Raw genomic sequence first — 12,519 nt, forward strand, 5'->3', positions numbered from 1 at the left:
CTATTGTTGCCTTTAAAGTATGCTTACATGCTACCATGTTACCTACTTACGACGTTTTATATTATTACTCAAGGTGGTATTCATTTTTATTTGTTGTCTTGTGTACAGGTGAATCTGGTGTGGAAGAGTGGTCCCAGTGGAGTTCATGTTCAGTTACTTGTGGTCAAGGGTCGCAGGTGCGAACCAGAGCTTGTGTATCACCTTACGGGACACACTGCAGCGGCCCATTAAGAGAATCAAGGGTTTGCAATAACACTGCCCTCTGTCCAGGTAGTGTTAGCAGCAAATACAATTGTGGATGTTTTTGAATTGTGTCTTGCTAAGCATTTGAAGCATTTGGTTATTTTCACATGAACTGAGTATAGACATTTTAATTAGAGTGGATAAGTGTAATTCTTATTCATCTGTGAAATTTCATTATGTATGTGATTATTTCTGCTTTCATAGCAGTCAAAAGAACGATATAAGCATTTTTTTCAAATGCTAGTTCTAGTTATGAGTGTATGTTTTTATTAGATATTTATCCATAAACCTTTTTTTTTCAGGGACAAAAATGAGGAAAATATTCTGTTGAATGGTTTAGGAAGAAAAAATCGTTTACTAATATGCTGGGAATACAGACCCAATTTTTATTATTTAAAACGTGTCAAGGCATTGGAGTCACACATTCTCCAATGCCAAGCAAATTATTATAACCTTATAAGAGTAAAAAAATACTTTTCAGGAGATTTCATGTTTAGCTCAAATTCTTCCTTTGACCACACTTGCTTGGAGAGTGATTACATTTGGCCCGTTACACTCAGACACTTGTCTGAGCTAGAAGCTGTATTTTACCTCTGTTTAATATAAAATTTGAAATGACTGCCCTCTTTTGAACTGTCCATCACTTTGGAACATTTGATACAGTCATTTAGGAAATAGAAAATGATATATTCCAGCTGAAATGAGGTACTATTCCTTTCTCACTTAAGGCAAGAGTTGAATATTTCACTACAAATCAGTGTTATTGTGTGCATTCTTGCACAACTGCACAGTTCTTTCTATTTTTTTCAGTTTCTTCCTTCTCTTCTGCTCTCCTTTCCTCTTTTATATTGATACTCATTCCTTGGAAGATCACCTGCTAAAATCTTAACTATAAATCCAGAATCTAACACTGCAGAGACTGATAAGAGCTGCTTTATGGCAAACTTGAAGTTGTTTGGGTCCACAGAGGAACATGGATTTTTACATACCCCCCCTCTGAACACATAGCTTGTCATAGCTTGCAGTTTTTGTAGGTTTCCTAGGGATATCTTTATGGTTTTATATCTGGGGCCCCAAGAGTTTCTGCCTTTGAGTAGGGAGAGGTAGGAATGAGTACTAGAAAAATATGAGGCACTTAAGTGAATGAATGTTCCCAGAGGAGCTCCTGATTCTAGGAAGCAACACTGCAATGAGGCAACAAAGCTATGTAGAAAGATTAACAACCACAGCTGAGTAGAACAAGATATCTTCACCATTAAATAGAAGAGATTGTATAAAACATTAGAGTACAGGGTGGGGAGGAGGTATTGAAAAGAATAGGGGAGAATCAGTTGAATGAAATCAATCGTTCATTCATTCTCTAAAGAGAACACTATTAGTCTTTGCTAAATGCCAGGCACTGTGCTGACTGAGAATGCAACAAATAAACAAAATAAAATATAAAACAATCCCTGTCCTCAAAGAGATCGCATTCAGAGAAAACTAAGTCCCAACAAGATACACATAGAGGAAAATCTGCCAAAGGTAGAAGGAAGCATTGATGGAGTATATAGGATATGGACAGAAATAGAACATAAAGAATAGAAGAAGCAGAAGACAAAAGTTTGCAAGGGATGAAATGGCAAAAGGAAATTGATACAATTTTAACAGAACAAGAAAAAAAAAGTGAAGCTCAGGAGTGGTACATTTAAGGGAAAGGAACAAACAGTATAAAAGGGAGCACAGAGCAGGGCCAAAACTAATTGAAGAGAAGGTGACACTAGAATGAATACAGAGAATGACATAGGATCACTAGGAAGAAAATAGTGTAAAGATGGTCCAGAATGCCAGAGAAGAATGGAGAAGATATGAAAAGCCAAGAAATTTTAAAATGGGTAATTCATAATGTGTTTTGTGGCAACACAACTAATTTTGGTTAATATTCCTGTATTTACACTTTTAAGGAATAAGTTCAAATGTGTGTGTGTGTGTATGTGTGTATACACACACATACAGAGTAATCTGTCATAAAATTAATTTATAACTGTAGTTAGGATTCCTGAGAAGCAACAGATTGTTTTGGACAAACAGTTGGCCTGAGTCAAGAGCACCTAAGTTCAAATCTTACCTCTGACCCATTTCCTGAGTGGTTAGGGATACATTATTTAGTCTCCCAGTGCCTCAATCAATTCACTAAGAGTAGACATTGAAGAGTAGTAGTTGATAAGCATTAATAGAAGAGATTTCTCAGGGACAGTTATCTATACAAATGAAATCATGTGTCCAGTTTAAAAAAATGTTTGTTGAATTTCTTGCCAACTATATGTCAAAGACAAACTCAAGGCAAAATTATGGAATCTATAGCAGCCTTCTTGGGACAATCCATCATTTTGATACCCATCAGCTTAAGTATCCAGTGGTTATATATTACAGGCAACATCCCAAATTCTAGGTCTCCCCCATCTCCCCCATCATTCTCTTCATCAAAATTTGTATGTTCAGCATTCCATTTTCTTAGAAGCACAGTAGTTTGTTGACTAGTTACATTAAACAAATCTGATATAGGGAACAACATAAGGATGATAATGGTTCTTTACAAATAACAACTGCATTTTTTAAATTAAACTTCAATGGTAAAGGCACTGGCAGCATGTAATAGTGTGGCATAGTTGTTAGGGATCTAGTGTTGAAATAAGAAAGACCTGATTATAGGTCTCACCTCTTACACTGGCTATTACCGTAGACAAGACATTTAACATTTCTGTGCTCTGCAAAATGCTCTAAGACTCCACATTGCAGAGAATGAATTCACAGTTTCAGTTCCTTTCCTTTCACTGATAATCAAAAAGGTTAAGAGTACTGTGGAACAGATAATTAGGGTTGAGAGAGCCCCCCCTTTTTTTTTTGCCATACCTATGTCATTCCATAGGTGATTAAGTTGACTCTTACTTTAACCCTAATCCATTAGCTGAATCAAATCAATTTCTTATAGGGGCAAGAAAAATGTGTGAGTTAACAACTTGAAAAATAATGTTAAATTTTAAAATATAGAGGATTTACAAGCAAAAAGTTATTCAGAACATGGTTTCCTTTTGAAAGAAAATCTGGTTTCTTTTTTATACACATATGAAGACCCAGGTTATTATCTTCAAAAGGGAGCATGGCTATGAACAGGAATAAAGGTTGGGCTGGAGAATACTTTGGTCACATTTTGCTTTCCAGTCTCTGGTTATACACATGAAGGTTTATGTATTTTAAACAAAACACACGTGATTCTGTCCTTTATCTAGGCAAAAAAGACATTTTGTCAGAGGACTGGAGAATACCTTTATCCATTCTCCATCTTTATCTTCATTTCATTATACCTATTGAATAAAAGAGAAAAAAGAAGAAAATTGATTATAGCAGAATTTTTTTCTCATTCTCTTAAATTATGTACTGTTATATGGACTGATTACCATTTCCCCAAAGAGATGGATCCATTTTATTTATTCTTATATAGTTTTTATATGTGATCCTGATATGGGAAAACATCTTTACTTCATAATAATACAGAAATAGAATTGAATATATTTAAAAAAGAAACTTGTTTTTCCTTCTTTTGCTTTTCCAATCCTGAATGATATTTTATAATAAAGTAAATTGATTTATTTCAATCTTAGGAATAGATATTTTAATCCTCTCCTAGGGAAGTGTGATGCTTTCAATTGGTGTTTTAAAATATTTATATAAATATTTCATGGTTGCTATGCAATATTTCATGTGTTAATTATTTTGTTGTGATATTTTCCAAACTCATTATGTATACTTTCCTTTCAAGCTAATTTTTTTAATGAAAGTAATGATTCCAAATGAATTCTTCCATTTAAATGTTGCCTGAAACGGTATAAAATTTTTCTTTACTCAAGTATCACATTTACAACAAGATAAAAGAGCTAAAAACCATTACCTGATTAGTTAAAATTATGTCTATAGAAAATATGTTTGACATTTAAAGAAATAACATGATACTGTACAAAGTCAGTCTTGATAGTTAAGTATTCCTTGCTTCACATTAGGAAATGTGGATGTCAGAGTTTATTTGCATTGCCAAGGGGAAGGAGAGGAAGGATGAATGATGAATCATTTTCACTTTCATTTTTCACTTTAAACCCTTTAGTTAAGCTGTATAGCATTTAATTCCTGGACCCTCCTGTGGAACAGAAAAAAAAACCATTGATCCTTAAGTCACAAGAGCTGGGTTTGAGCCCTGGTTATGCTTTTTCCTAACTATTTAAAGTGGCATATATTATAACTTTGAAATAGACCCATAGAATGGTGAAAACAGTTGATCTCACACTTCCCTCCCATTTTAAGATTCTAGGGAAAAAAATGTTTTTTCCCCAAAGTTGATCCTTTTATAAAGTAAATAATACATTTTGAGTGGTACATAAAAATGATTTTATAGCAAAGAAAGTGAAAAACCATATAACTAATTTAAGAGGTGATTGCTTTTTGAATTTGTAATTTTATGGCATTCATTCACACTTTTTATGACACTATAGGGAAGTTTAATATTGGCTAAAGAAGGATTAGTTTCTCCCATTAGCATCATCTCTTGTTTATTTTTTTTCAAGCAATGAATCAATGGTTATTTATTAAGCATTTATTATGTACCAAGTACTGTTAGACACTGGAGACTTAGATACAAAAATTGAAACAATCTGAGAAAGAAATTGTAAACAGTTACTCCAGTGTCTTTGCCAAGAAAACTCCAAACGGGGTCACAAAAATTTGGATATGACTGAAATAACTCAGAAATAGAAGGAATTTATTTTCTATCCTCCATTTTCCTTTCCAAGGAGGTACTTATTCTAAAAAGAAAATGTCATTGAAAATTATCTTAAAAAATTTGAAATCATAGAACTTAAAATTACACTATTATACTGGCTAAGAAATCTTCTGATAATATGACTTTATGTCCAATGTATTATTTCTCACTTGACTAAAGATATCTATGGACAGAAAAAAGTCAAGAAGGGATCTGACAATTACACATAGCCAAAACAGATAGATCATGCTAAAAAAAAATCCCTCATTTGTTTACCTGTTGGTTAACTGAATCAGACAACTGTCATATTTAGAAGCAGGGTGACTCTTCTTTTTCTTTTCCATTTTTTGTGAAACAATCTACTATCAGTATCTATGAATAGACAAAGTATCTGAAATCATGACACAATATTTGTACTACATTATTTTCCATAATACACCAGCAGAATTTTATAAAAACTCAAAGATTTTATAGTTAATATTAGATACAAAATTTCAAATTAAAAGAAATTAATATTATTTTACTTTATTTTATGCTGGGGAAAACCATTAAAAAAAAAAAACTTCAGAAAAATTATTCAGTTTTCAAGAGCTTTAGGTTTTACCATTTAACTAACCCATCAAAGGTAATCAAAATTTTCCAGACTAACAGATGAAAGTCTGTCAATTTAGCATTTATTTAGAAAATTCTTCTTTTTGGGGGATAATGCTTTGCATACCGAAGTTTTTTTAAGACAAGAAAATGAATAAACTAGCAAATTAAATAACAAAGCAATGCAATTAATGACACTACTCACAAACCTTGAACTATTTCCATAGAACTGAAAAAATAGGCTATAAAAGAAGAAAGAACATATTTAAATAAAATATATTTTAATACTAATATGGACAGAAAATATTTTAAAATATATATCCTAATTCATTTTTATCTTAAAAAGTGTTACATATTTTGCAAAATGACATTTTATTTTTCAATGATGAATCATATGGACCTATCTCTTTTTGTTGACAGTTGATATAAGTTTACCAATGGCTAGATTAACCATGTATATATAGAATATATTCATATTTATTATACATATACACATACATACAAACTTACACCTATATTAAAATATTTAATGCATATGGTCTTTAGAGTGGCAATTTGGACAAGTATATTATTTGTAATGACTCTTATAAGTTGAATATCTTTTCCGTGGCCTCCATTTTGTCACTTTCAACCTCCCTTTGATTTCTGCTTATTCATTCCTCATTTTAAGGAAGAAAGATTGTGTTTTTTCTCTGCATTGATCACCTACCATTTCTATCCTTAGTGGGCTATAATCTTCTTGAAATTTTGAAAGCTTGGCAAATAGTGTTTGTGATATCAAGGTTGGGGTTTCAGTATATTGTATAAGAATTTTGGCAATGTTCATCAATTTTTATTATGTTGATATTTCTTGTTCCCAGTATTTAAGAGGAAAGTAAGATAACTTTTGCTGATGACTTGTTTGCACAGGAATAATTTCTTCTTAACAGACAGCAAGGAGAGACAGTGCTTTCACTGCTTTTCTGATTATTTTGAATTTCTAACAATTTTTTAAAGCTAAGTTAAAGCAATAAATTAAGCATGATAATCTTTCATACTCTTCATGCTGATTTCTCTTTTTAAGGGAAGCAAATACCTAAAGTAACTGATGCAAAAATTAAATTAAATGAAAAAGAAAGAAACCGCTTATGATATATAATTGGGCCATTTAGTAATTGAATAAAATATCACACCTTATACTTCAAGAAACTTCAAGTCTAGTTTTGGCTAAATGAGCAGTCAATCCTTTAAGTTACCATATATATGGTATGGTAACTTTTATTATATATATATATATATATATATATATATTTATTGAATTCAGTATTGATACTATTATTCCATTAAGTATTGATGCTTTAGTCTTTGAGGCACAAAATAATTCAATATTAAGATCTATAGAAAAATCTTATTTTATAATAATAGGGAAAATATTTTGTGAGTAGGAAGTTTAATGAGTTCAGTAAAGGTTTGTACCTAAGTATTTAAAATTAACTTTATAAAGTTCAATTCATTTTTTCAAAATAAAACATTGATTTAATTTATTCTCAAAGGCCAATTTATTAGGAAAAGTAAATAATATAAAGCTAATTCTTCCAAAATTCTGATTATCTTTCATGTTTCTTGTTTAACATATGGCCAGAATTTTAAGGATGACACTTAGCACATAATATATTGTTGTATAAATGTGGTTTTTAGGCAAGTGTCTTAATCACTTTAGTTCTCAGTTACTGTTATAAGTGAGGTCTAGAAAAATTTACCTCAAACATCCATTAAAGCTCTTAATCTAAGATCATGAATGAAAAGAAGTTTTGACTTATTTTGATTAGTAAAAAAATTGATTATCATGTGGCTTGTTTAATGAAATAAGTTCTCTAAAAAGCTTTTTAGTGGGAAAAAGCCTCCCTTTATATATACTCAAAATAACACTGTTGTTTTAAATTTAATATATTCAAATATAGGGAAAATATGAACTTTCCAACAAGCTCAATGGATTTTCAAATTATTTTCTACCTATTTTTGTTATAACTATAAAGGTTCCAGGGAAATAAATTAACATTTGAGGTTTCTTACCTTTTTCTGTTTTGATTTTATTGCCTTCTTTTGTTATTAAATTCTTTTTACTTTATTTCAGTACATGGAGTTTGGGAGGAGTGGTCACCCTGGAGTTTGTGTTCATTTACATGTGGTCGAGGCCAAAGAACTAGAACACGATCATGTATACCACCCCAATATGGGGGAAGACCATGTGAGGGACCTGAAACCCATCATAAACCTTGCAATATTGCTCTTTGCCCAGGTGAGTGTAAACTTGTTCAGTATTTATTGACCTGAGTATTTCTAAAAAATGTTATACAAATATTGAGGGACAACCTTCATTTAGGTACATTGGAAAAAAAGATATCAGGATTGATATCTTCTAGGAATACTTTCTTCATTCATATCAAGTGTGTTTATGATGTACATTTTTCTTGTTTCATCTAACATTTCTATGAAGAGTCATTCAATCCAACAAATATCAAGCACTTATTCTTTACCAGGAAAGAAACAGTGTGGTGTGTTGAAGCAAGCTCATTGTCAGGAAATATGGGTATCAAGTTCTGTGAAACATTCTGACTGTATGCACAAGGAATTGTACTCATTACAAAGAATATCAAAATAAAAAAAAAATCCTCCTCTGAAATTTGTCACATTCTATGGAGAGCAATGGCAGCTAGGTTCCATAATGGATAGAGTTCCAATACTGGAATCAGGGAGACCTGAGATCAAATCTACTTCATACACTTAACTAGCTGTGTGACCTTTGTCAAGTCATTTAACCTTGTTTGCTTCAGTATCTTCATCTTGAAAATGACGTGGAAATGGAAATGGAACACTATCCCAGGACCTTTGCCAAGAAAATCCAAGGAAGGATCTTGAAGAATAAGACACAACTGAAAAATGACTAAATAACAAATAATAACAAAGGTATAGGGTTCAACGTGATCAAGAGAAATATGGAATAAAATGTGATAAAGACAAAATAACAATCCAGAATTACAAAATTCGAGAGTTCAATACAAATTAGTGTCAGTGTGGTCGAACCAAATCCAAGATATTATGTGATAGCCAGCAAGTGTTACATTTTCCAGCTCCAAGGACAAAGAAAAAACACATTTTGAGGCAGTTTGTTCAACTTTTGAAAAGCTAAATTTCAGCTTGAGAAGACTGTTAGAATTTTAAAATGCCATTAATTTAATATGTATACATGCAAAGTCATTTTGAAAATATAATGAAATAAGTTTTTTATTCAATATATTATGTATTTTAGTGAGAAGTGGTGTTGTATGGTACCTAAATGTTGAATTTAAAGAAAAGAAGACCTGGAATTCAAACTATGCCTCTGATACTAGTGTGTGACAGTGAAAAAGTAATTTAACTTCTCTGAGGCTTTGTTTACTCACCTGTAAAATATAATAATACAAGTTCCTACTTAACAGAATTGTTATTATCAAATGAAACTTTACACGTTTTGTAGGCTGAAAACTTTTAAATGTTATTTAAATATCAAATGTCATTATAGCAGTTAGGTTGTCTACATATTAGATAGAGTGCTAGACTTGGATTCAGGTAGGCTTGAATTCAAATCATCTCAGACACTTATAATGTGACTTGGGAAAAATTATAGCATCTTGGGCTCAGTTTCCTCATTTGGAAAATGTAGGTGATAGTAAAACCTCCCTCATAACATGGTTATGATATTCAAATGAGATAATATGAGTAAAGTGCTCTTTAATTATAAATGCTCTGTAAATGATTACCCATCATCATCATTATCATCATTACCACCACCACCACTACCAAAAATACATTGGCATTTTAGTTTTCTATCCTATCCCTACATATACTAGAAACTGAAAAATCTTAGCACAATAAAAGATTTTAAAATTTGCCAACCATCTTTCCTTCAATCCACCATTTTTAAATTTTTCTAGCAACCAGCGAAACAGTCAATACCTAGAAATCAGAAGATAAGTGAGGAGAAATAAGGTGAGGAGATGTATTTACCAAAAACAGAAAAAAAATATCCACTTGAGTTCATGTAGATATAATTTCTTTATCTAGCAAGGTGTTCCTACATATATTTCCACAAATAGAAAATCTTTAGCATCCTCTGTATTCAATTCCACATCAGTTAAGCAATTTCTATAATATATTGATATATGAATGGAATTAGACAATGTAGTAAAAGTACTTTTATAATGTGCCAATTTGTATTGACTTTGGGTTTCAATTGTTCATCCTCTGATTGACTTATTCTATTTCCTCTTTATTATGTATGTAAGAATTGTAAAAAAAAACATTACTTGTCTCTTTTAAAGAACTTAGACATTGAATGCTTATTTTTCCTCAGTAAAAAATTCATTGCACTTTCAGCAAGACATGACTACCTCTCAATAATAATTTACCACTCTTCATACACAAAGTTTACATAAAACATTAACTGACATGCTATATAATAAGTAGATTCCCTAATTAAAAACATAAATAGGAAGTTGCTAAAGCTTCTTTTTTTGCAAGAAAAGAAACTTAATTGTGACAAGTCAACAGATCAACAATAATTTATTTTGCTATATGTAAGGTAATGCTAGGGATGCAAAGAAGAATGAAAATGATTAAATGGAAGAAACACTATTCAAACACAAATATATGACAACAAGCTTTATGGAGGACTTATTGGAGATAATCTCAAAAGGAAGATACTATCATTAGGAAGGATCAAAGAAGGGTTTTTTTGGTTTTGTTTTTTGGTGTGTGTGTGTGTGTGTGTGTGTGTGTGTGTGTGTGTGTATGTGTTTCTGTCAGGTGGGATTTTATGTGAAATTTGAAGGAGAGCCAGGAATTATAGTGAAGGAGGAAGAGAATTTCAGTTGATGTAAATACATAGACCCAGGCGACTGATTACTTCATGTGAAGAACTTCAAGAAAGCTAGTGTTCCTGGGGATATGTATTTTCAAGTGAGATATAGGAAGACTGGAAATATAGGAGGGCAGGTTTTATAAGATTTACCAAATGTAGGATTTTCAGTTTTGTACTAAAAGCAAAAGGAATTCACTGGAGTTGATCGAATAAAGGAGTAATAGAGTCAGAAAATTAGGAAAATCACTTTGAAATCTGAATAGAGGACAGACTACAGCAGGGAGAGATTTAGGGCAGGAAGATGATCCAGAAATCAAAGACAAATGCTGCCTAGATTAAATGCTCTAATATTTAGTGAAAGTCCTAGATGCAGGTTAGAAAGTAGGGAAAGATTCATCCTCACGCTCCTCAGAACCTGAATTGGACTCTAATGGACCCCCCACAACCATTCTCCCAGAAGGTGCCCTTTAATATCTTGGATGGTTGTGCAGAATTGTGGCAAAAGGAATATTAGCAGTGAACAAAATGAAGATTCATGTCTATGCCCTTCTGTGGGAACTGTACATGGGGAGAAGTATTTGAAAGGGAATGTTTGCGATGATATTAGGAGTATTATTTAAATGCCCAAGTAACTCTTCTCTATTTTTATAGGACCAAGGAATACATGAAAAAGTACTTATTAAATGCTTACTAAATGTCATACTGAACAAATTAAAAGAGCAGAAACAATTCCTGACCTCAAAGAGTTTACATGGTCCACTATCTCAAGGAACTTATTAAAATGAAAAAACAACAACAACAACAACAAAGCAAAGCCTTTACCTTCTGTCTCAGAATCAGTACTAAGTATCAGCTCCAGGGCAGAAGAGCAGTAAGGGCTAGGCCATTGTGGTTTAGTGACTTGCCCAGGAAGTGTCTGAGGCTAGATTTGAACTTAGGTTTTCCCATCTCCAGGCCTGAGTCACCCAACTGCCCCCAAGAAATTTAATATTAACAATCAGCTTATAACACACAAGCAGAATGATGGCCAAAGAGGAGTGCTTTGTCCAAATGTTACTAGAATAATAGTAAGCACCTAATAAATTGACTTCCACAGCCCTTTGTAGAGAAATGTCATAGTTGATTCCATAATGGCTTTAGAAATGAAGAATGAATGAATAAGAAAATTATTACTTCCTCTTCTTTGACTTTTAGGAGTTCCTATCCTAATAAGTATGTAACAAATTAGTAATCATCAGGTAACCAATGTGTTGCCCATGATTATCAGCTTAATCTTTACAATATCTCTTGAAAATGCCCCCTTTCTCTCCTCTGACACTGCTGGCAGTCATGTGCAAACTCTTATCATTGTACCCCTGTAATACTGCAATAGCCTGTTAGTAGATCAGCCTATCTGAAGTCTCTCCCCACCCTTTGCTTTGCTGATACTGAAGGTACTCAAGAGGAATCCCATTCCCTCATTTCATTGAGAGGAAAAGCAGGGACATAGTAAAGATGTACCCCAAGTTCATCCTTACTTACTTACAACTCTTAAGTTGTGGTTTCTGAGTATGAACAAAGATGTTCCATATTCCATCCCCCCACCACAGTTGTCTGAGTAGGAACCTGGAATAGAAATCTTATTTATCTTTTCCTCTAAGTGCTACCAATTCTGAAAAGTTACCTAATTTCCACATATTGTGACAATGTGAATAACTGTAAGGTCTCTATCCTACACCCTTCCCAAACTAAATAATGATTAGAGTTTCTAATGAATGATGCTATAAATTAAAGATAATATGTGATTTAAAGACAAATCTCTTGACATTTCCTTGCATAACTTATTGATTTCAGGATTGTGTATATGTATGTGCATCATAGTTAATGTGACCTAGAATTAATATGATTAAACATGAAATAAATATTAAAAATTAATTTAGTATTTCTTCTGGGATACCTTACTGTCCAATGTTATACTCGAAAAATTATAATGTGAATTCATAGTCTTTCATTTAAAACAGAATATCCTTCTTAACTT

General features: G+C 32.2%; 1 protein-coding gene across 4 annotated transcripts in view; it reads left to right on the forward strand.

Moving 5' to 3' along the window:
* Nucleotides 1-12,519, forward strand: part of ADGRB3 (adhesion G protein-coupled receptor B3) — a 954,807-nt gene that overhangs the window by 397,475 nt on the left and 544,813 nt on the right. For all 4 annotated transcript variants that reach the window (XM_001365288.4, XM_007484165.3, XM_056818441.1 and 1 more), the window contains exons 5-6: nucleotides 109-270; nucleotides 7,737-7,901. In XM_001365288.4, the coding sequence (XP_001365325.1) occupies nucleotides 109-270; nucleotides 7,737-7,901 (327 nt within the window). The remainder of the gene's footprint in view (nucleotides 1-108; nucleotides 271-7,736; nucleotides 7,902-12,519) is intronic.

Source organism: Monodelphis domestica, chromosome 2, assembly GCF_027887165.1.
Source record: "Monodelphis domestica isolate mMonDom1 chromosome 2, mMonDom1.pri, whole genome shotgun sequence".
In the NCBI taxonomy this organism is placed as follows: domain Eukaryota; kingdom Metazoa; phylum Chordata; class Mammalia; order Didelphimorphia; family Didelphidae; genus Monodelphis; species Monodelphis domestica.